Genomic DNA, 25,159 nt, shown 5'->3' with positions numbered 1-25,159 from the left:
TTTAGGCGATCGACTCGCCCTCAAATTGACAACACAAACATTTCCCAACAACTTAATTCAAATTTTCGACTTGCTCCTTGTGTTTGCAGCTGGCTTCACCATCTTGCTCCTGGTTTCCCTAGTTGAGATGCTCTTTTCTTTCAGACTCTTGTTCCTTTTGATATTTACTTGGGGTTTTCGTCGTGGAGGTGCTGATGGAGTAGTTCCACTCGCCGAGCATTTAACGACCATTTGACGGTCATCTATGGGTTCAGTAATCTTTAAAGGCACAATTGGAAAAATTACCCCCTCCTCTTCCTCTCTTATAGCTTCAAAACCATCAAAGGCCATGGTTTCAAAATCTTCTGCTTCTTCATCTCTTGGCCTTTTCTCCCTAGAGTTGGTAAATAAAATTATAAGCCATAGGCAAAAAAGAGAACAAATGCAAACAAAAGGGTAGCTGCATTCTACAAATGCAAACACATACCAGGATGCTTCATTTGCTGCTGCATTCTCCATTACTTCATTTGTTGCTGCATTCTCCACTACATCTTCAGTCTCCATTGCTGCTGCATTCTCCTCTGCATCTTCAGTCTCCATTGCTGCTGCATTCTCCTCAGCGTTGGCTGTTGTCCATCTTTCCTCCTCTCCAAATGATGCATCCACTGCATTAGTACAAAGCCTAGCAATATGCCCCAAAACTCCACATTTTTTGCAAGCACGCTTCTTTGGTAGACGACCCTCCTCACCTGCTCTAATCCTCTGGTTCCTTGGTCTTCTTGGTGGTCTAGTAATGACAGGAGCGTGGAGTTTGAACCCTGGATCTACTATCTTCCATTGATCTTTCCCCAAGAGTGCAGGCACATTGTCAGCATAAGCAGCCATAAATTTGGCAACAGAGAAATACTCAGAGCAATATTGATCAACTTCACCATCTGCACCCCCGATAACGGTCATCAGATGTAGGGCATGTATGCATGGCTTCCCATGGATCTGCCATTGCCTACAAGTACATTCTCTAGTACTTAGGTTCACAGGATACCTCCATACCCTATTTTTAGTGTCAATATAGGTAACCTCTCCCTCATATGTACCAGATCGAATATATTTCATCTTCAGTCCTCTTGCCTTCAAGTGCAATGCCTTAATCAATGATGGGAGCATTTGATGACCAACATATTGTGTTTCTGTAATTCTTTTGCGAAGAGCCATCTTTATCATGATCATCTGCCTCATCTTGTCAAATGCTTGCCACAACAAGAGCCCTTTCACTGACTTGAACTTTGAATTGAAGCATTCTGCAAGGTTACTGGTCACATAATCTACTTTGCAGATTTCGTTGAATTTGCTTCTTGACCACACCTTGCCATGATGTGCATCCGTGTACTCCTTCACAAGAGGATTTTGAGCATACAACACTCTCAAATGGTGTTCATGCTTCCTTTTGCCGCATGTGTATGATGCTGGCCATAAGTTCTCATCATAAACTTTACCTTTGAACTTCTTTTTGAAATTATGTGCTAGGTGTCGCATACATTCCCTATGCTCCACTCCAGGGAATACAATTTCTACTGCACTCTCTAAACCCTTGCAAGCATTTGTGTGTATAGCTAAACATGGGGGTGTGCCTATAATGTTGCGCAACTGCTGCAGAAACCAGACCCAACTTTCCTCAGACTCTGCCTCCACCACACCAAATGCAACTGGGAATAGCCAGTTGTGTCCATCAACTGCAGAAGCTGCTACTAGCTGTCATCTCCATCTTCCATTCAAATGTGTAGCATCTACAGCCAAATAGGGCATGCAACCATCTAGAAACCCCTGCCAGCAAGCCTTGAAACAAACAAAAGCCCTTTTGAAGCACTCCTTCTCAAATGACTTCCCTTTTATTTTGAATGGAACTGTATGCTTGTCAATCTCTACAACACACCCTGGACTTGCCATCTCCACTTCAGCTTTGAAAGTGTAAAGCGGCTGAAAATTGTCATTCCATTGACCATTAATTCTGTCAAGAGCCTTTTCCCTAGCATTGAAAATTCTCATGTAAGGAATTTCTATCTTGTACTTCTCAAAAAGCTTCCCATGGAGTGTCGTTGGACCAAGTCCAGGTTCTTCTCTCAGCCAATCCAATATAGCATCTGCCACCCACCTAGTTTTTGCTAGCTTGGTTTTGGCCTTCTCCCCTCCCCCTCCAGGTGGACAGGTGTGCTTGTGTGAGTTTTTCTTTATCTGAAACAAAATAAAAGGGTAAAAACAGTTAAGAAACCTTACTCAATGATCTGAAACTAAATTACTAACTGAACTTGGATTGCCTGAATATATTTGCTCTTTCTCATACGAGATGCATGCAACTTCCACCTACACCTAGGATATGGACAAAAAACTGTGAACCTTGCTGGCTCACTCCTTTTAATCTTATAGGTGTTTTCAGATATAATGCACCATGTTGTCACTGCATTCCGACAATCTACCATTGATTGGAAAATGGTACCTACACTAAGCTCAGGTTTTTCCCTGTTCCACTCAATTGTTGGCATGTCATCACCATCGTATTCATCCTCAATTAAGCTGTCCATGTTCTCCGCCTTCTCTTCATCGTCAGTGTCATCAAACCTAGCTTGGCTGATGGGCTCCTCCGTATATTCATCATCCACTGCTTGCTGACTGGCTACATCAACCAGTTCAGGAAACATCATCTCGTCTTCATTGTAGGCACTGCCTCGTCAGGTTCTACATCTTATTCTACACCAACTGCAGAAGGTACACAAGAAGCAGCAGCTGAATCAGAACCAGAATTGGCAGCAGGCATGTTGTGGCTCCATGAACCACTTGCTTTACTTGGTGTCGACCTACAAGGAGTGCCGGGGTGCTGGCTATTAGCACAGATAGATGATGTCTGAACTCCCTTCCCCTTCGCCCATTCTGCGCGTGGCTGAAGCACATCGATTCGGAGTTTACCGAATCGGCATCCAGCAATCCCAGCAAAAAGCAACGACATATGATCGTCGCAAGTTAGTGCGAGAAATCTTTGCTCGTCACTACTGAAGTAGTTCAGTTCAACAGCATCGGCATCACTCCAGGGATAGGTGTTTCGGAGCTCAGCTCGCAAATCTTTGAAAGATATGCTGGTTTCTACCACTTTGGGATAGAAAAATGATGAAATCAAATGCGGTTTAGTACCATGCAGCACACTAGTTTCTATTCTAATCGCCAGCCGGAAAACCAGCGCGTGATCAATCCTACAAAGGCTTCAGTTAGCCAGGTAAAATCGAGCACAAATTTGAACGATTCAAGCAAACAGAAGTCAAATACGGCCTACAATATGACTTAGAACGTCAATTCGAGAGGAAACGATGCTTACCCAGGTTTAATCCATGAATTATCTGCTGTGGATTCGACCCAATCCTCTCCACGGTCGACTGCCTTCCGGGCGTCCTCACTCAACATCGCTATGTAATCCCAGATGGGGAGGTGGGCTATATCTGGCGGAGACGCGGCGTCGCCGGCGAACGGAATAGGGGCATAGGGTGGAGGAAACAACTGTGGTGGACGCGGCACGACGCCGGTGGAGGGGGCGGGGCGGCGCGGTGCGGTGCGGCCTGTCTAGATCTATTTCAGATTCAGACAAGCTGCACAATATGTGTCTCCTTGCGGTCCCACCCGTCGGCAAGCAATGGTTAGACGAAGACTCGGCCCACTCGTCAGCAATTAACGGTCAATGGACGGTCAAGACAGCAAACGCCCGCTATGAGCATTTGTGAGAGTTTCAGCTAGGGAAGAGGGGAAAAGTGAGCAAAAGTTTGGAGCGTGGGGAAAAGTGAGCACAACTAAGGAACCAGGGGCACTAATTTAAATATCCCTTAATTCTTATAGTTCATTTCATTCAAAATCATCTAGTTTTTATAAGAAAGCTAATCTATTTTAAGATTCATGGAATTGTGCGTGGTAAGGCATAAAGTAAAAACAAATCATGTAGAAAAACATTTGGGCAATTCTGATACGGAAGATTCTAGAACAAAGAAGAAGTGCTTGTGTTTTGAGGTTTGTGCATTATACTTAAGTTCAACCATAGTCTTCTAGATTGTACATGTGGCAAAATCTGGTGGAATCTAGATGATATCCAATGGCCAGTAGTGCTCAAATTTGCCAGCTCTGCACCATTGGATTGGCCTCATCCAACGACCATTTTTCAAAGTTAAAGTTATCCGCACACTATATAAAAAATATAAAACATAATATATATAGGGGTATAGATATAGATATGTGATGCGAAAGCCACCCATCATCTCCAATTAGAATAGTGTGTCCATGCACAGATGCAATGTGGCCAAACGATGTCTGCCATCGGTATCTCAAATTCAAACCAATCTGACCTTGTTCAATGTGTATACATTACAACATGCTCGTTTCCAAACCACACCACGCAGATTTCCGTTATATTCATGCATGCATGGGTTTCAAACATCATGATCTCTTATTCAAATATTTTAATTCAACTTTACATTGATTATGACCTCACCTAGTCTTTTACACCCACACATTGGTCTTCTCTTTATAATTGTACCACTAACTTTCTCTCGTGCATGCATGCACACACACTACCAGTCGGCATTATCCATCGCACACATGCAATCTTTTAACAATGAAACCTAGATGATAGCATTGTGTTAGAGATGTTGATTATGCCAATTGTTGTGTTGCAACAATCATTCAATATTTGCTTCCAAGAACTAACATTCAATATTACAAAAAGACGAGCGCAGCAACGCGTGCCAGCGATGATCTAGCACTTAGTATAGATATGATGTAAGTCTTGCGAGTATAGTTGGGTACTCACCATGCTTTATTTATTCTTTTGACCAGGATGCTCCAAATCAAATAGTAGCATTTGGAGTGGATAATCTCTTGGTGAAGGATGGCATTAGCTATGGTTATCCCTCAAACAATGGTCTGGGCAGGGATATGGACGCCACTTGCTTTTCTTTAGCCTTTTTAAGGCATTTGTGACATGTCTAAGGTATATTTCGCTTGAGTTATGAGATATGTATCTTGGTTGTCAAACCCTTATATGTACTCATTCATCAAATTTGACTCCTTGGGAGTCATTGTATATATATTATTGCAGACATGTTGAGGAATTGTGTTGTGATACTGAATGCCCACATACGGAGCATGTTGTCGCGTGCATGTTTGTTTGGTGGGCCTCTTGGGGTCGATACTATGTGAATGCTAGCGGAGGTGCTAGAGTTATATAGTGTCGCTCCTGGGGCGTTACACGAATATGATGGATCTCCTCCTCAACATCTTCACAACACATATCATCAAACCTACAAAAAGGAGAAAAGAGTAAGGGTTCATGAGAACAGTTACCTTATGCTTGCTCCTCGGCCTTCGTCTTCACGAGCATCGGCTCATTCTCTAGCCTCGCGGCATCCATGTTGTGGGACACGATGTCGGCATCCATGTTGTGATATGTGAAACACATCATGGACCTCTGCTAGGTCTTCTAGTAGACCTAGCAGATATGCCACATTTCCTTTTCTTGACGAGACTTAGAAAGGTCCAATAAATCCTGGGACAAGTTTTTGTTTTGCCTGAAACCTCTGTAGTGGGTATCACTCAGAGGTAAGCATATTCTTCGGGTTCAAAGTTAACCTCGAGATGCTTATGATCATAGTAACTTTTGTGTTTGGATTGAGCTAACTGAAATCTAATCTTGAACCTTTGTTTTGATTCATATGGTTCACCTCCTCACACCTCACACAAACTCCTCCCATATGTCAATCTTTCCATGTGGGGTTTTAGCCTCCATGCTATTTTTGGCATGTCATGATCCAAAACCATGTATGCAATAATTTTTTGGTGTGACACAATCCAATAACCATGTACACAACAATTTATGGAAACAATCATGACCACTAGCAAGAGATTTGCATAAAGTTTAGATGCGCCAAGTTGAGATGCACTTGTTGGTGTACCAACAACCCTTTTACATCATCATGCTAGATTTTTGCACCAACAACAAACTAATTAAACAAAAAACACATAATGGGTTGAACATAATCATATATTCAAGGCTGGGACATTTTGGATCTTCTGTTCTTCATTATACATCGCCTTGCTGCCCTAGCGGCCATAGCATTGAGTTGGGAGGGAATCCTCTTAGAACATTGTTGATTACTACTACTAGTTTGGTCTTCATTGTTGCAACTGGCAGAAGCAACTTTAGGATTGGAGGTTTCACCGGTGTTGTCGTTCTTGGTTCCCTCAACATTATCAATCGATGGCTTCATTTGTGGAATGCATAAGTATTTTTGTCCCAGCATCATGTCTTGATCATGTGGTAGACAGATTGATCCGGGAGGGGGCTTGGGTATAGGGTTTTTGTTCAGGCTATGAGCCATTTCAAGAAAAACCTACCCAAAGCGAAGAATTTGAATGTTATGATAACAATATAATGCCCGCATGAAATGTATGTGATGCATTAGGTCAGTAGCCCGTTGAAACTTCATGGCTCCTTGAAAATGACATATATATACAGAAAAACACAACTAATCATCATGATTAAATGTTAATATTGTGAACTTGGCACCATTGAGGGATCCAAGCCAAGAGAAAATTTAATTAAATTCCCTCGCTAATATGTAGCCAGATAACTTATGGAGTATCGACTATAGTTTGATAATTCAATCATCGTGTGTATTCTATACTTGACTAGATAATAAGTGAAAATTTATCCAAATGGCATACTAGACAATAAGAATTCCTTTATTTCCAAAAAAATATTTTATTATTTTGGGTGTTAAAGTGAATGATAAGAAAATGTTTTATTTCTTTTCTCAAAGTCTACATGTGAGGATCATTTTGTATTATTTGCCTACTGACAGTGTAGATGGATTGGCCAGAAACCTAAAAGAGAGCATAAACAAAAATCTAGTTAAAGCACCAAAGTGACATATGATTGGTAGTGGTAAGCCACCCGCCACTATGAATTATGTTCATACAAAAGGATGGAGTTGATCCTTATATGGGATAATGGACCTCATATGTGCCTTTTTGTACATTATTTGCATTCATACAATAATATATTGGACAGGAATGCCCTAGTCCATGTGTTAAAGCAACAAAAGAGGGGCTAGGTTACTTTATAAGAGATCTACACAGGTTGACTCTTAATGTTGTCACTTAATTGATTAATTGTTGATATGGGAGGGGGATAATAAGGAGAGAAAAACAAATCTAATTTCTTGGAGTCAAACTTGTTCTTGAATGATAAGACAATCTTTTCATATGCAATGCATGCCTTCTAGAGAAGGCAAGAAAAACATATCATGCTATAGATATCTCTCACAATTGATTGTTGCATGCTCCTAAAATTATGGGCTAAACTAGACAATATTTCACTAAGAGATGACTTTTGGTACAAGGGAGAGAATTGTCTTATCCTCCTTACTAAGAGATAGTCTCTTAGCTAAGACAGTGCAAACCTCTTTTTTCAATCTCGCTCTCTCTTCCCAACGTAGAAATCATCCTACCTGATATTAATACTGTTAAGATAGAACTATTGCATATGTGCTAATAAGAGTCGAGCCATGTACGTCGTCACATTTAATTATAACTTTTCTGTAGAGTCAATCTAAAGACATGTCCTATTATATAAACTGTTTTACTATCAACTCCTCATGACGAGGAACCAAAGAGTCGAGGAGTGACTCTGCCTTTGTAGATGTCGTTAACACCCACTTTAACATGATGACATCGAGTCAGTTCTTATGATACTCCTAACGGATCTTCAAGTTTGTGTCTCTCCATCTTGATTGCAAGTTTTCGTGACACGTCAGGGTTTCAATTAAAAAAATTGTACACGTTTAGAAAAAATCCTATGCAGAGGCAGGATAATTATACTTCTATTATATCTGAAATAAAATAAAATATTGAATTGTTTCGTATCTATGAGGATATTCCGGGTGACACAATCTCAGAAATTCCAACTCGCACTATCTGAAAGGAACGGAGAGTGCGTGGAAACTGCAAACTCTTGCTTCTTGAACAACAATCTAATCACCGATTCCGTGATCCGCGAGTAAAGTTCCGATCTGGACACGAAAGCGCAGGATCCAAACAACCCCATCCCCGACAGACGCGTACGCGATTGATACATACAACCAACAGCAGCAAAATCCTGATGAGGAACGGAGAGGTTTAGGGCAAAGCACGTACCTCGCGGCCCGGCAGCTCGTGGCCGAACGTGGCGTTGGAGCGGATGGCGAGGTGGACGTCATCTGCTTGGAGCGACGCCCTGCCGGCGTGATCGGCGTAGACCAGCGCGTCGCCGAGCACGTCGCCGGTGTACCGGTGGGCGAGCCTCATGAACTGGTGGACCACCGCCGGCTCGTAATCCCCTTCCTCAAGCCCCACCGAACGCAAGATCTCCTTCACGACACGCGCGTCCCGTGGCTCGTCGCCGGCGTCCGCCGCCGCCGCAGGAGGAGGGGTCCGTCCGACTCCGCTGTCCATTTAGGGTAAGGGCGCAGATTTGCGGTGTGTCGGGCAACTCTTCGCGGGAGAGGCAAAATAGAATTTGGGTTTAAGTAAAAGGATGTAGTGACGCCGTACAATTGGAATCATTTCAGCCGTGTTCACAACAACGACGCTTTGGCCGAGTGGTTAAGGCGTGTGCCTGCTAAGTACATGGGGTTTCCCCGCGAGAGTTCGAATCTCTCAGGCGTCGTTTATTTTTTATTTTTGCTGCAAGCAAACAAGCTCCACAACAATTCTTTTAGCTGCTTAGGCAATCAAGCTCCACAAATATTTGCTTTGCTTCAAGGAAGAAAGAAAAGATTATGAACAATAATACTTTTTTTTTTGCTGCTTAGGCAATCAAGTTCCACAACATTTGCTTTGCTCAAGGAAGAAAGAAAAGATTATGAACAATAATACTTTTTTTTTGCTGCTTAGGCAATCAAGCTCCACAACATTAGCTTTGCTCAAGGAAGATATAAAAAGATTATGAACAATGATAATGTTCTCACAAATGAGCACTTTGAACAATCAGGTATTGTTAGACACAAAGAAGGCAATATATGCGTATATTGACGATTTCATGTGTAAATTGACAGTTCCATGTCTTAAGCAAATGTATTATTTTTTTTGCAAAATCTTAAGCAAATGTATTGAGTATTTGTACCTACTAATACATTTCTTTTTTACTTTACTCGAAAAAACACAAAATGAAAACAAAATCGACACAAACAAATGTAAATCGTGTGGGAGAAACGTAAACCTTGGGCCTTTTCTTCCTTTTTTTTTGAGGAGGGGGGGGGGTATTTATATTTTCACTGTTTTTTACGCAAACACAATAGTCTAACTGCTTGAGGAGTCTAAACAAATGTAAAACGGGTGGGAGAAACATGAATTTTGTGCTTGGTTTGCGGCAACACTAATGCCAATGTTCTCTTTTACGAACTAGCAGGTGCATGTTTTGCATTAAGAAGAGAGTTGGAAAGTTGTCCTTTACAGAGTCGTTATCAATCATCACGGCTAGGGACCTCATCAACTAAGAGAACATCGACTTACATACTCGCTCCGTTCCATAATATAAGAACGTTAGCTTGAAAACATTCTTATATTATGAAAACATCATATACACCCTACAGTATAACTGCCTCCTGGAACAAACAAGCATTAACTCCGGCTCTCTCCGCTACCACAATAGTAGTGGAGCTGGTAGGAGTTAGGGTTCTACCGGATCTAGGCCAGAGATTGTAGGGGAAGGAGGGAGTTGGGCGCGGGTGAGCACGCGGCCGTCGGCGGCTAGGCGCCGTCGTGCGCGTGGAGGAGGAGGCGGCGGTGAGAGGAGGCGGCTAGGGTTTAGGGTTCCGGCTCCTCTGGGAACCAGGCAATAGAATTGTCTTATTGCTTAATCTGAAAAAGAGTCTTACAACTTGTTTATATAACCACGAAAATAAGATAACTTGTGGGCTAAGCCCCTAGCTAAACCTGCCTGGTGGGCCTCCTACGGGTATAAGTTACCCCGGTCATAACAGGAGCTAACCCTCTCAGAAAGTTCTAGCATTTCTCTCTTTCCATAGGTGCACATTGTCATTAGCAATCCGATCTTGTCGCCCTCCCCTGTAGCTGAGACCACCATCGTGCGATAGTCGTCGTTGTATGTGCAATCCTTACCATTGATCCATTAGAGACAATAAACTTTTGCCACACCTCTTTTGCGAAAGGATATTGCAGCGTAATAGCTCAAGTGCAGCTAAACTGAATATATCCCATCCATGTCATGTCTCTCCCACACGTTTTACATTTGTTTAGACTCGTCTTTTGTTACATGGAGGCCAATTCATGAACAAGAACAGAATAGTTGCTTACACCTCTCTCTATTAGCATGATTTGAGTTGACCTTGCTCTCTGCCTCTTTCCACCAAACATCAAAAGCCAAGAAACAGTCGACATATAAACACATATCTCTAATTTGTGAGAACAACAGGGCGCTGATTTGTACTACGACATAGGCGACTCTTATTGGGGGAGGCAAACGAACAGTTTGGGTTTGAGTGAAATATGGGTCATATCCAGTACAAATAGGATCATTTCACAAGTCTACACAACAACGACACTTTGGCCGAGTGGTTAAGGCGTGTGCCTGCTAAGTACATGGGGTTTCCCCGCGAGAGTTCGAATCTCTCAGGTGTCGTTTATTTTTTTCATTTCTGCATCTTTAAACAGCCGAGCCCGAATCTCTCAGGTGTCGTTTATTTTTTTCATTTCTGCATCTTTAAACAGCCGAGCCCCACGCACACATTTCCGTTGAGCACTATATTTTTCACAAATGCAAACGTCAAAGCCAATGTCTGAAGTATAGGACTAAAAACTTATTATAGCCTTTTTGTATATATTTTTTCCCTTTCACTTGTGATTTTGCATCATCAGCAGTAAAGCACCCAGTCTTTTCGTTGTCTAGCTCGCTGGAAAAAACTATTTTCACAAATTTGCACTCCATAGCCAATGTCGAGCCCCACGCACACATTTCCGTTGAGCACTATATTTTTCACAAATGCAAACGTCAAAGCCAATGTCTGAAGTATAGGACTAAAAACTTATTATAGCCTTTTTGTATATAATTTTTCCCTTTCACTTGTGATTTTGCATCATCAGCAATAAAGCACCCAGTCTTTTCGTTGTCTAGCTCGCTGGAAAAAACTATTTTCACAAATTTGCACTCCATAGCCAATGTCTGAATTAGAAGAGAACACAAATCACTTATCACAGCCTTTCTATTCTTTTTCTTTTTCACTTCTCATTTTGCATCTTAAGTAGTCAAGCACACCGAGCAAAAAAAAAATATTCACATGTAATTGCAAATTCATAGCCAATATCTGAACAAGTAGAGAACTGAAATCACTTATCCTAACCATGTTCTATTTTCTCGATAGGTGTTCTAAAACCAAGAACAATTCCCGAGCTTGAACTCTGTATCACGTACGTACTATTTACAGGTTAACTTCTTTTGTTCTACTTGAACAAAGTTATCAACAAATATACACCAAATGCTACAACATCTGTTATGATTCTGTCAGTGCGGTCACCTAAACTTCAGACGATTTAGCTGAGCTGTCATATATGTATTCACAAGATCTGCTGGTCTACGGCTGTCAAGACTGCGAAACCGCGAGACGGTGATCAGACATTTGGTTGAGCTCCCTCATGTAGCCTCCTGATTTGCAAGGAGTTGAAGGGATCAGCTCCAGCACGTCGCCCATCTTCAGCTCCTGGTGCAGGTTGTGCACAGCATGACTGTTGAGCCTTAGGCTCAACTGCATGTCGTAGCTAGAAGCCCTCTTCAGTAGGTCCAGTATTTTCGAATTTTGTGGGAGTTCTTGCACTGACATCTGAAGAAAACAAACATAAAAAATTCAGTTCTGCTGCTCTTCCAAATTAACACATTGCAACTTTAATTAATCAGAAAGCACTAGCACAAAATATTATGAGGGTTCTTAACCTTTTCATTCTCCAGAAGTATTACTAGGATCGGTCCAGTGTGGTCACATTGTTTTGAATAGGAAAAAGGACAGCCATCAGAGTCAGAAGGGAAAGTGCATGTTGCCCTTGGGGAAGAACCAAGTCCAGGAGGCGAAGGGTGATCTGTGTGCAGAGTTTCACACTGCCATGTAACAACACATCTAACCCATTCAACCATTTCAGGCAGAGATGAAGAGCAGTTACGTACGCCTTCCTTGTACCTCCAATGTGCAGCGATTCCAAACTCTGCCTGCAAGTGCATGTCCGCAGTACGAATTTGGATCTCTAATGGGAGTGTTTCTTCACTGAGAACAACCGTGTGCAGCGATTGGTACCTACAAGTTAAGAAGCATCAAGTTAGCACCGTGACATACATTTTTTTCTGCATAGCATAGCAATATTTTGCATGGTCGTACCCATTAGATTTGGGGCTGCTGACATAGTCTTTAAACTTCCCAGGAATTCTAGGCCACAAGTGATGGACAACTTCTAATGTGGTGAAGCAATCAGCTTTATTCTCGAGTATCACACGCACTCCATGTACATCATAGATTTCATCCATGTCCAGTTTTTTCCTGTAATAAAAAAGCAATCACATTAGCATGTTTAGTGGCATATGTCTCTCCGGCTAGCAAGGTTACTTTAAAGGCCATGTTGAAGTCAGTGCAGGAATTACCTATTTTAGATAATGATTCATTTGACTTCATTAACACAGCTAAAATGAAAGGCAAATCATTTGAAAAAAAAAATCTAGTAAATACACCATAATGGAAACATGACGCACGAGTTTACCTTGTCATCTTGCTGTAGATGCTGTATATGCTCTTGTGCCTCCCTGATATGGAACGATAGGATAGCCCTCTCACCTGAAGGGCCTGTTCCAATCGCCTTATTGCAGCTGCAATCATATCTCTGTTGTAAAACTCATGAAGGTTGGATGACAGTTCCTCATATTGCTCTGGGTAAAGATGCTTGAAACACAGATTTTCAAGCTGCTCCTTCCAGTTCAAGATCCCCAATTGATTCGCCAATGGAGCAAATATCTCCAGCGTTTCCTTTGCAAAGCACTGCTGTTTGATCTTGGGCAATGAATCCAACGTCCTCATATTGTGTAGCCTATCAGCAAGTTTGATAAGCACTGCTCTCGCATCCTCCATTGCAAGGAAGACTGTACGCAATCTGTCAGCTTCATCAGTTCTGCTCGCTGTATCGTTTCTACGAGCCAGTTTGCTCAAATGACTTAGATTAGAAACCTGTCAAATATTCGACACAACTAAGTCAAGTCATTCCACAATGTCCTCAAACGGCCAAAGCACCCTTGTTGCCAAAAAATGGTGATATATTGCAGGTGTAATATTGATAAAGATGACCGACAAGGCGACAACGTGTAGCAGAACAAACAACAGCCTTTCCCAAGTTCCAAATAATAAACGCAATGTCATGAAAGAAGACACATAAAATCACCAAAAGGTGTGTCTGCTTTGATCTGGTAAACAGCCAGGAAGAAATTCTAAAGTATAACAAAGCACAAGTCAATCCTAGGAGATGCCTACAGCCTACTTTAATAGAGGTGATGTTAACTTAATACCTAACTTAGATAAGCATAAGATTTGTATTTGTTCTAGAAGCCCTATCAATAACATAACAATCAATTATGGTCTGTCAGTCATAATCGTAAAAATATATTTTAGCAAGGTAGCCAAACTAGCAACATCCAGTTCTCCATATGACGAAAAAGACAACACCGAGAAAGATGAAAATAAAAGGGGGGCCCACGCAGAGACATAACCATATAACTAATCAATTGTGAGTATGACCTGGTCCTTCCCCTAGAAAACAATGGCCTGATCCTGGACACAGGCACAGCTTAAGTCATGCTCAGAAAATTATCTGTATATGCCGGTACGAATAATCTACCAGTGAAGAAGCTCTGAATTGCTACATAACGGTGTAGCAGCAATTGCACCTTACTTTGGTTCGTTTCAGAAAATAATACTGCCACACCAAGCGAGCTTTAACAGAGAAAAACAGTTCTCCTAATTAGACATATCAGTGAGCCTGCTCGTCACATCCTAATGTCAGTTATATCCAGTACAGTAACTAAATACGGAGTAGATCCGAATTCTTACCCCCTTCACGAGGTCCGCAACGCCAGCACCGAATTGCTCGGAGATGGAGCCGTAATCCAGGCCTGCGTCGTCCACCGTGTCGTGCAACAGCCCCGCCGCGATAACCGGAGGGCCTGCGCCGAGCTCCGCGAGCAGCGCCGCCGTCTCCACGCAGTGCTGCAGGTAAGGGTCGCCGCTCGCGCGCATCTGCAGAAACCACCAAAACGCCCAGCCGAGGAACGTGGCCCGGTCACTTCAAACGTCCGACAAGCCACGCCGAAACGATGAGCAGAAAGAGAGCGAGAGGGGCGCTGTCAAGCACCTGGCCGCGGTGGGCCGCCTCGGCCGCGTAGTAGGCCTTTCTCACGAGCTCTTCGCGGAAGATGGCGTGCCGCGACTGCGCGCCGGCGAGCAGGGCCGCCGCGGCTGCGGAAGAAGCGGCGCCGACTTCCTCGAACCCCGCCACGGCGGCGCGGGCTCGCCTCGCGGACGGCGGGCTTCGCGCCTCCCCTTGGTCGGAAGCGCGCGCGAAGGAGAGGGAGGGCGGGGTCCGGCACCGGGTCGCCCGCAGCTCGCCGGCGGCGGAGGCCGGGGCGCGGGGGAGGAGGTCCAGCGCGGCGGGGGGCTGCGGCGCCGAGAGGCGGTGGTGGGGGCGGCACTTGACGGAGCAGGCGACCGCCGCCGGCATGGCTCCTGGTGGTGGTGCTGGCTGGCTCGGTGAGTTGGAGTTCGGCGGAGGGGACGGTCGAAGAGGGGGGGAGTGGGGAGGTGGAGATTGGAGAAAGAGGCGTGGAAGGGAGCTCTAGTTGGGACGTTGGGCTCTTCGCGCGTGCTGGCGTGGTTATGAATAGTAAGCCTACTCGTGGGAACTGGGAAGATGGGTGGTCGTTTTTATTTTAGACCTCAAGTCGCCAAATCATTTGGGTTGGCTTGGCTTGCTAATTTTCGAACGAGGAGGTGTGTTTTCTTTCCGAGAGCACGAGTAAACTATGTGCCGTAGTTTTAGTTTTATAGAAGGCACATGATAAAACACAAGAATTCAGACAAACTCTCACCACATGCCGATGAGAGGCAAACACCACAGAAACCCCAACACAAAAGTATCTGTGCTAAATTGACCAACAAGAGCAGCCGCGTCTCAACCAACGTTGGTCACCTCTAAAGAGCAACAACTTCAAACAAACTCTCATTGCCAACGCATCAACTAGTGTGTGGCATTAACCATCCTTGATTGACTAAAAGAGTTGGCAGGTGGGTGACGAGACTCGAACAGCCCCAAGAAAGTCATCATCTTGGAATCACCCGCGACGGTGTACATAGTACCTTTAGGTCCTGACGAACAATTCAGAACAACGGTGAGTACCACAGGAAAGCAAACTAGGACCTCCAAGTCGTGTCTCCAAAAGCAATTATCCCAACAGAAGAGCGACATCGAGGACGCCGCTATCATCGATCCGGATCCGAACCTAGACTTTTGCCCGGAGACAACCAATCAAGAGAGAGAGAGAGAGAGCCCCATCTATGCATATCGGAGGCACTAAAACCCATTAAGGAAGAAAGAAAGGGTACTCCCTTCATGATTGAAAACAAGTATTTGACCTAGCCAGCCGCCCCTCCAAAAAGCTAGGGTACTCTGCCTCCCGCCGGCGCTGGCGCCGATCCGTCCCGTCTTCGGTGGCCTTAGGACCATGGAGGCGGAGTGGATCTCGCCCCTTGCCGGTGGGAGGGCTCCGTTTTTAGATCTTTTTTCGATTTTTGTTAGGGTTTGCGTCCTACTCAGGAAGGCGAGACGGCGGCGGCTCCCTGAAGATGGAATAAAGGTCTCCCCGCCTAGCCCCCGTTCCGGTGATGTGTTCAGCATCATCGGTGGGCGTGTGGAGTTGTGTCTCCGGCTGATCTGTGCTTGGTGGATTTGCTTGGATCTGTTTGTCGTTCGTCTTCGTCCGTGTGTCTTCAGGTTGGATCCTTTTAATCTACACTCTTCATCTGTGGCGGTTGTTGTTCTGGTGCGTTGGTTCTATGGGGTCTTAGCATGACGACTTTCCGACTGTCTACTACAATAAGGTTTGCCCGGCTCCGATGAGGGAGGGGCGATGGCAGCGGCGCGCCTTCGGCTCGCTTCAGTGCTTGTAGTCGTCGCTAGGTGTTCTACGGATCTGGATGTAATTTTTATTATTTCTAGTATTCGTTGTACTACCATGATTGAAGATGAATAGATTGAAAGTTTTCCTCGTAAAAGAGAGAGAGAGAGAGAGAGAGAGAGAGAGAGAGAGAGGTGCCGACACACCACAACGCTGCCTCCAAGGAGGGGAAATGACACCCACGAGGGGCTGTCACGGGTGGCACCAGCCAAAGACGGGCAGGACTTCCATCCGAATTATCGCAAACCTACATTCCTGCCCATCGGAATGAGGTACATCGTCATTAGACATGATACTTTATACAATATTAGACATGTAATGTTCATAAGCATGTGAAATTGTGTAGTTCAAAGTCATATTCATTTCCTCTTGCTTCAGGGCTCCACCGAACGTAATTACCTAACATGATTCACTCGTCCTTACATGTCGCGACGAACTCTGAAGCCCTAGCCGCCACCGGCGTTACGCTCTCGCTCCTGTCAAAGTCCGTCATCGAGCAAAACCCATGTGGCGTCTGCAGTGCCAGAATGGTCTGTCCACATGGAGTTCATGCGACAGGGTTGGCCGGATGCGGCAGATCAGGGTTGGTGGCAGTGGTTGATATGTGTTCGAGCAACGGCAATTCTCAACCAGGGACGCTTACAGGTGATGCTACCTGCACCGATGGCATACAGGGATCCTAGATGGCGGTTGGCTTGACCTCTGGCTCATATTTGGCGTACAGCTACATAGGCGTCTTGGTTTTGATTTAGCTTGATTTCACATGAAGGTGTGTCTGTCCATCCGAGGATTTAAATCTTCGTTTTAACGTTTTCTATAAGGACATGTAAGATAGTCTTATCTTAAACCCGTCACGTAATCTAGAAAAAAAATTACATGGCATTAGTCTTTTCTTTGATAGCTAAATATTTCTAAATACATGGTGAGGGGTGACAGATATTATTGCTAAGAGATTATATCCTAATTAAGAAAAAATACAGCCTTTTTCTTATTATCTCTCGTTAAGCTCAGCAATTTATTATACTACCTATCACTCCTACTGTACAGAAAATTCTGAATTCCGCCACCCAACAACCGTGAGACATGTTCCTTCTGTCCACGTACCACGGGAGTGATTTGCATCAACGTGAGGGTGTCTTGTGCTTAAACGTGCAGCTTCCTCCATGTCACGGAGGGCCGCAAACGACAGGGCGCACGCATGTCAAACGGAGGCTTCCTTGTGCGTGTGGACGAGGGATCGCTTGCCGGTTGGGCAAAGCAGGCATTGGCGGCACGGACCAACAGCTGATGCGTTTGTTCTACTCACCGTCTCGTGTCACGGCGCGAATGTTTCTTTCGAACCGATGGCAACGGGCCGGAGAAATGACCCATCGAGTCAGTTTGTCAACCAACTGATACTGATGGATGTTTGAGTGCCTCCGATGCAACCCCGGCCGGGAGCGATGGTATATAGGGCTGCAAGAAAAGCTTGTGGCTCATGAGCCGCTCGAGATCGATTCGTTCTTTGGCTCGATTCGAGAACGACTCGAAAAGAAATGATTTAAGTTTGAACACTTTATGCAGCTTGACCGAGAAACGAGCCGATCTTGAACCAATATTGGCTCGCTCGATTTGAGCTCTATAGCTCGACATAATATCATTATGTTAAATGATCATGTCATATATTAAACGGAAATAAGATAATTTGTTATCACATATGATGTCCATGATTTTTGTCCATTTTATTTACCAGCAAACATGGAAGCATATGCACCTTCGTTTTTGTTATCATATAAGTGCACAAAAGATTTAGGCCTAATTATGGTAGGTGATCGACTATGTGTTAAATATCCTATTGTGTTTGGCAAAAGTTTCCAGCATATGCACCTTCGTTTTCTTGTTTTTCGTCCATGAAGACCACCATCTATTGCTAGTTCACCCAAGAGAGAAGATGAGCTCTCCCTAGCACGACGAGATGGGGGTACAAAGTTGTGTCATGTTGTGTCCTTATCTCGTTAGAATAATCGCCATAAATTTATAATTTTTATGGTCTCATTTAGCTCAAAACTAGCTCAAGATCGACTCGAGATCGTTACAAGCTGAGCATGAATCATGTTCTACAGCTCAATCTTGAGCTTCACTTAGTTTGAGCTCGCTCAAAATTTATATGAGTTGAGCCAAGCCAAGTCCAACTCACTTGAACTCGACTCGTTTGCAGCCCTAGTGGTATACTAGAGGGCACGGGAGTCAGTTGTGCACAACAGATTCAGGCGACGTGCGTGGGCAAACAAATTACGGGAGCGGCAAATGCATCAACACCATTGTAGTGATATGATACTTCCGACGCAATACAAAAGCGATGGTTCCATTCAAAATACCAAATCTATATAACTTTGCAACCGCAATTTTTGAAAAACATAACGAGGGACTATTTGATTGACAGGATTCTAAAAACAGACAGGAAATACTACAGAAATTTCCTTCAAAGAGGTTTGAGCAATTCCATAGGATTTTCGGTCGTTTGATTGCATCACAGGAAAAACAAAGTTTTCCTTCAACGAGATTTGAGTGGATGCTAGAAATCTATGTAAGTAGTTCAAATAAACCCTGTGAATCAAAGGAGCTCTAAAGATCGATCAGGCAATTGCAGCAAGCTGTACAGACAAGCAAACACATCAAACATGATCACACACACGATAAGATGAACATGTAGGCAGCAAATGAATATCCATACACAGAATAGCACGATTGGATAGCTTCACCTGCTTTGCAAGTACTTCAAAGTTTCTTAAAGCCAGGGTGAAGCATCGTCCAGATACAGGCGAGTATATGGGAGAACAGATGTATGACTGCATGAACCTGAACATTCATAGTAGTTTATAAACATCTTTCTGAAACTAGCAGAAACATAATCTTGTACTAATGCACTCTGGGAAATACAGTAACAAATGCTAGATCATACAAAGCTCGACAGGTAGAACAGCTGCTACGCATCAGGTGCCACAGCAAGCAAAAAAATCAAACACCCATAAAGAAAACAAACCTCATTCTAGCAAATACGAAGTAGACAGATGGCATCAAAGGAAGATTTCTCAAAGAACATGTAGCCACTTCAGCTTAGATGCAAATGGATATCAATACTTCACACAATGGCACAACAATTACAGCACAATAGCTTACTCCAGGTGTTTATTTAACTCATGAGGTGGCACTAAACTAGTCAAGTAAATTTAGAAGGAAGATGCAATCCAAAACTAAAGTACCTGCTAGGAATTCCAAAGACAAACTACTGCATCATGTTAACTATGAGTATGTCTACAAACAACCTCCTACAGACATCAAGTTCAATGTCATCAAGCAAGCAAACAAGATTAACAAAGAGAAAACAAAGCATAACATAGTGCAAATCAAAATCATACAGTTCACATGTCACATGACAAGCACAAGCAGGCATAGAATCATACAGTTCACATGACTAGCAGGCATAGAATCATAAAGTTAAGATGACTAGCAGGCATAGAATCTTATGGTGATGCACCATAGCAAATAACAGTATATGCATTAGGGATTGATAACGATTAACACAGATCAAACGAAACATAAATAGGAGCACAGATATGGATAACTCGTCTGATATAAACTGGCATAACATAGCGCAAAATTCTCATAAGATGTTGGTTTACCACACAGGAACCAGGATAACAAACTAACGATGTCTTGTTCAACACAAATTGCTGGTACGGGAAACAACTAATAGTTCAGATATAATAGATCTCAAGGCACGGTCGCAAACAGAACCCTAGGCAACGAGCACGACAGCGCCGCCGGCGGCCTTGATCTTCTTCTCTGCGATCTTGGAGATGAGCTTGGCCTTGACGACGATGGGCTTCTCCGGCAGCATCCCCTTGCCGAGCACCTTGAAGTAGCCGAACTGCGAGACGTCGACCACGGGGGCCTTGTCGCCGCCGGCCTCGGCCGCCTTCTCGGACGGCACCATGGACCAGAGCCTCTCGACGTTGACCGTCGGGGTGTAGAACCTGTTGCTGAGCTTGTGGAAGTAGCGCATACCGACCTTGCCGAAGTAGCCGGGATGGTACTTGTCGAAGAGGATGCGGTGGTGGTGCATGCCTCCGGCGTTACCGCGGCCTCCGGGATGCTTGCGGTGCTTGCCCACACGCCCGTGCCCGGCGGACACGTGGCCGCGCTTCTTCCGGTTCTTCTTGAAGCGGGTCGTCATCGCCGCCGCTCGCTCGCCGCCGCCGCGGGCTTACCTTGGAGGAGAGGGGTCGGGGCGGGTGGGGTGGAGGCGGAGGTGTGTGGGAGGGAACCCTTGCGGGAGGGAATGGAAGGACTTATAAGGCTGGCGCGTGGGGCGTCGACCGTCGGATGGGGGATTGGGTGGTTTGGGACGTTGGATGTAGGTTCCTAGGGTTTTGCTTTGGTGCGGCCGAGAGGAGGCGGGCTATCTATGGGCTGGGCCTGGCTTCGGTTGAGGCTTCATCTTTCCACTTTGTGTGATAGGCTAGACTGATGGCCCGTCCCCTGGGTCTCTGGGCTTTTGGCCCAATTTATAGCGAGACGTGTTTGGCATTGTCTCGTTGCTCCCCTAAAGAAAACATTGCCTCGTTGCTCGCCTTAAAAAAAACAGTGTCTCGTTGCGAAAGTTTTCTTGCGTTTGAGTCGTAGCAGTGGGACACTAGTCAGCTGTCCCGGCGGAAGAACAGATAGTCCTTTTTTTTAGCATCAGTACAGATACAAGCGTTCATATACATGCGCATACACTCACCCCTATGAACGCACATACACCCTACCCCTATGAGCATCTCTGAGAGACTGAGCCGACATATCATCTTGAGATTTACGAAGTCACCGTAGGCGCCTCGTCGTCGACGGAAACGTCTCCTCTCACTGAAAGCGCATCGCCGGAAATTCTGAAATAAATTCAGGAATAATGCGAGCACCAGGATTTAAATCCTGGTGGGTTAAGGATACCACTGTCCCACCTAACCAACTCAACCACGTTGATTCGCAGAACAGCTAGTCCGTTGATGGGTGTGGGCTCGCGATGTGATGGCATATTGTGATCGCATAGAACAGGAAATAGAAAAAAAATTGACCATGTTAACTGGTGAATGTTTGCCCGAGGGTGACATATACAAATGATTTTGTGGCAGTTTTAGTTGTGAGAAAGTGGTTGGGTGGTGACATTTTCCTCATGACATGTCAGTTTTTTTTTTGAGCATCAGTACAGACACAAGCGCTCATATACACGCGCATACACTCATCCCTATGAACGCACACACGCACACCCTATCCCTATGAGCACCTCGAGAGACTGAGCCGGCATATCATCTTGAGATTTACGAAGTCACCGTAGGCGCCTCGTCGTCGACGGGAACGTCTCCTCCCACTGAAAGCGCATCGCCGGAAATCCTGAAATAAATTCAGAAATAATGCGAGCATCAGGATTTGAACCCTGGTGGGTTGGGAATACCACTGTCCACCTAACCAACTCAACCACAGGTTGATTCGCATGTCAGTTTCTTTCTGAGAAGGCAATTTTCGTTTAAAAACTGTCATCATTTTATCTCTTATCATAACTAAAAATGTAAAATGGTAAAAGTAAAGGAAAATAAACTAACAATTTTATAAGAGCTTGTATTAATGGATATTGGACCCGAAGTCATAGGTTTACTAGTGGCATCTCTCTCGAAAGCAGGTAGTGATATGGTAGACAAATTGGTGTTTGATAATTGACATAAAAGTAATAATTGATAACCATGATCATTCATGGCATAATCTCGTGTAGTCTATGATAAATAGACTGTTAATCCAACTGTATCTACCATTATTACTTCGCTCCAAGACCGCTCACTAGTACATCGAGCTGCTATACAAATAGTTTTTAACCCCTTTTCATAAGGGCATTTTAAAACGTCACCTTGCCAGTGTGGGCGATAGGGGTCCTTCCTACATGGCCCAGAAACCGTCGGGGATGGGGATTAGAAATGCATACGTTTTCCAGAACAAAGCATATGTGATGCCCGCATCTATCCCAAATGCGATTCATCACACAACTGTTGGTGATATATCGAATATCTCAAACACTCCATCCATGCTACTCGTGTGTGCTGGCATTACCATTGCACATGCTATTCTATGGTGCAATGTTTATGGCGTTCACCCCATCACAAACAGTTCATGATTGCCAAGCGTGTATGATAAGGAGACTATCACACACATTCATTTCTCCTGAACCATATGTGATCTGTAATAAGAAGATTACCTATTCATCATACGAGTGTCAGATAGGATTACGAAATGTCGGACCGTCGTACCAGTGTCGTACAAGATAACTATCGCACACGCTGTTATGTGGTGCAACGTGTACATTCCCTACGACATCCGAAACGGTTCATTATTGTAAACCGTGTATGATAAGGCGACTATCACAAACATTTAGTTTGCTCGCATCGTTTGTGATATTGTCTGGCATCACACATGTTTTGTAAACGGCAACTGTGTGCATGGTCGCACACGTTTCCTCGCTGCAAACCATGTCGGATTATGATGTATATCATAAACGTTTGTGCTTTACAGACCGTGTGCACCGTAACGACCTACATAGTATATTTTGACCCTAATTAAATCGCTGCTATTTAAAATTGTACCAAATTTGAATTTGAAAATTGAATATAACTTTATTCATATCCATCAGGTTAAACAACCAATGTATTATTCAATTCGCAGATACATATATTCAAGAATTACATAAGCACCAAATAAAGAATGATGAACCAGAGTTGTATACTTGTACTATTAAACACGGTAAAGAAAGATGCAAAAAACATTCTGGTTGCTGAACAAGGTGAAGCGGAATGCCCGTATTGTGCTCTCCTCCATGCAGAAGGCACGCACGACTCTAGTCCAACCCCTCATGATGGTCGACCACCCATTCTTCACTGTCTTCATGGCGCATGAGGACATCTAGATAGTCATTGTGTTCTGATAGAAATACTTTAACCTTTTCATGTCCACCAATCATATAGTTTGAGAGGTAATCTTGAGCGCATGCGTCTACAGCTGAATGAAAAAGGCTCTATAGAAGCTGAATTTCAGTTTGTAACTTCATATGACAGATTATTCGGAAGTCACTGTATCAAGCCGCTATATGACTTCTCGGTGGCTGATCCATTCGCGGAAATAATGCATGAAACAGATTTTGAAGAAGATGATTTTGTTTTGTCGAAATAGTTTGAACCTTGTAATCTTTAAATTTGGGCCTTGTAATGCTGAAAATTTGAACCTTGCAATATTTATGATATTTGTTACATAACGTAATTAGATGTTTAATTTGGTTTTGCAATCATGTCATGTTATAAGTATATATGTTGTTCTTATGTAGACAGAGCATAGATGTTGTGCAGACAAAGCATATCACATCGCACACGGACCACACTAGGGAACCCGTCGGTGATGAATTCATCAATCGCTGATAATTGTATACCGGCAAGCATTTGCCCACAACACACACGGCTTATTCCATCACAAACAGCTCGGATGGATCAGCTATATCCCACGTATCGCACACGCAACTCTAATATGAATCGTGCTTGATGTCTCCGTCATACGTCCATTTTGCATCATGTTTACCTACTGTTATTTATAATTTTTTAATGCATAATAATGCTTTTTGGAGTAATTCTAATGTCTTTTCTCTTATAATATGCAAGGTACACACAAAGAGGGAGAATTCCGGCAGCTGGAAATGTGGACCTGGAAAAGCTACGTCAGGCCACCTATTCTGCACAACTCCAAACAAGATGAAACTTCACGAGGATTTTTTATGGAATGAATAAGAAATACTGGAGCAAATAACCACCGGAGGGGGGCACCTGGTGAGCACAAGATGACAGGGCGTGCCTGGCCCCAGGCGCGCCCTGATGGGTTGTGCTCAGCCCGGCCCACCTCTGGTGCCCATCTTTTGGTATATAAGTCATTTTGACCTAGAAAAAATAAGGAGAGGACTTTTGGGACGGAGCGCCGCCGTCTCGAGGCGAAACTTGGGCAGGAGCGCTTTTGCCCTCCGGTGGAGCAATTCCGCCGGGGGAACTTCCCTCCCGGAGGGAGAAATCATCGTCATCATCATCACCAACAACTCTCCATCTTGGGGAGGGCAATCTCCATCAACATTTTCAACAACACCATCTCCTCTCAAACCCTAGTTCATCTCTTGTGTTCAATCTTTGTACCGGAACTATAGATTGGTGCTTGTGGGTGACTAGTAGTGTTTATTACATCTTGTAGTTGATTACTATATGGTTTATTTGGTGGAAGATTATATGTTCAGATCCAATATGCTATTTAATACCCCTCGGATCTTGAGAATGAATATCATTTGTGAGTAGTTACTTTTGTTCTTGAGGTCACGGGAGAAATCGTGTTGCAAGTAATCATGTGAACTTGATATGTGTTCGATATTTTGATAGTATGTATGTTCTTATTCCCTTAGTGGTGTCATGTGAACGTCGATTACATGACACTTCACCATATTTGGGCCTATGGGAATGCATTGTGGAGTAGTTATTAGATGATGGGTTGCGAGAGTAACAAAAACTTAAACCCTAGTTTATGCACTATTCCGTAAGGGACCGATTGGATCCAAAAGTTCAATGCTATGGTTAGAATTTATTCTTAATACTTTTCTCGTAGTTGCGGATGCTTGCGAGGGGGTTAATCATAAGTAGGAGGTTTGTTCAAGTAAGAACAGCACCTAAGCACTGTTCCACCGACATATCAAATTATCAAAGTAGTGGACACGAATCGGACCAACATGATGAAAGTGACTAAATGAAATTCCCGTGTACCCTCAAGAACGCTTTGCTTATTATCAGAGACCGTTTTGGCCTGCCCTTTGCCTCA

The 25,159-nt window shown here is 43.9% G+C and overlaps 2 protein-coding genes and 2 non-coding genes across 6 annotated transcripts; 2 read left to right on the top strand and 2 right to left on the bottom strand.

Moving 5' to 3' along the window:
• Positions 1 to 8,628: 8,628 nt before the first annotated feature.
• TRNAS-GCU lies at positions 8,629 to 8,710 on the top strand. The gene has a single exon. It is a non-coding gene; the product is annotated as a tRNA-Ser (tRNA).
• A 1,892-nt stretch (positions 8,711 to 10,602) lies between these two features.
• TRNAS-GCU lies at positions 10,603 to 10,684 on the top strand. The gene has a single exon. It is a non-coding gene; the product is annotated as a tRNA-Ser (tRNA).
• A 639-nt stretch (positions 10,685 to 11,323) lies between these two features.
• Positions 11,324 to 14,975, bottom strand: LOC125536328 (probable GTP diphosphokinase RSH3, chloroplastic). 3 transcript variants are annotated; one of them, XR_007294988.1, is made up of 7 exons: positions 14,440 to 14,975; positions 14,139 to 14,324; positions 12,802 to 13,262; positions 12,426 to 12,584; positions 12,231 to 12,344; positions 11,990 to 12,132; positions 11,324 to 11,879 (listed from the first exon to the last, which is right to left on the bottom strand). XR_007294988.1 is itself a non-coding variant. In XM_048699524.1 (7 exons), exons 1-6 carry the CDS (start codon positions 14,803 to 14,805, stop codon positions 12,013 to 12,015), a joined length of 1,419 nt encoding a protein of 472 aa, XP_048555481.1. In that variant the 5' UTR covers positions 14,806 to 14,975; the 3' UTR covers positions 11,324 to 11,879; positions 11,990 to 12,012. The 3 variants fall into 3 exon arrangements, 2 of the variants coding, with proteins under 2 accessions (XP_048555481.1, XP_048555480.1); XM_048699524.1 differs by having other exon boundaries at positions 12,218 to 12,344; XM_048699523.1 differs by having other exon boundaries at positions 11,990 to 12,344; positions 14,440 to 14,972.
• A 4,880-nt stretch (positions 14,976 to 19,855) lies between these two features.
• LOC125536327 (60S ribosomal protein L27a-3-like) lies at positions 19,856 to 20,572 on the bottom strand. The gene has a single exon (XM_048699522.1). The coding sequence runs from the start codon at positions 20,472 to 20,474 to the stop codon at positions 20,037 to 20,039; it is 438 nt and encodes a 145-aa protein (XP_048555479.1). The 5' UTR covers positions 20,475 to 20,572; the 3' UTR covers positions 19,856 to 20,036.
• Positions 20,573 to 25,159: the final 4,587 nt, after the last annotated feature.

Source organism: Triticum urartu, chromosome 2 (genome assembly GCF_003073215.2).
Source record: "Triticum urartu cultivar G1812 chromosome 2, Tu2.1, whole genome shotgun sequence".
NCBI lineage: Eukaryota > Viridiplantae > Streptophyta > Magnoliopsida > Poales > Poaceae > Triticum > Triticum urartu.
Note: the sequence above shows the minus strand (reverse complement) of the source record. Positions and strands in the feature narration are given on the sequence as shown.

Bases quoted from the DNA above. Each gene is read 5' to 3' on its own strand.
- LOC125536328 (XM_048699523.1), bottom strand. From the start codon at position 14,805: ATGCCGGCGGCGGTCGCCTGCTCCGTCAAGTGCCGCCCCCACCACCGC. The intron at 13,263-14,138 runs GTAAGAATTCGG...AATATTTGACAG, and splicing joins TTGCGGACCTCGTGAAGGGG to GTTTCTAATCTAAGTCATTT. The intron at 12,585-12,801 runs GTAAACTCGTGC...TTTTTATTACAG, and splicing joins ATCTACAGCAAGATGACAAG to GAAAAAACTGGACATGGATG.
- LOC125536327 (XM_048699522.1), bottom strand. From the start codon at position 20,474: ATGACGACCCGCTTCAAGAAGAACCGGAAGAAGCGCGGCCACGTGTCC.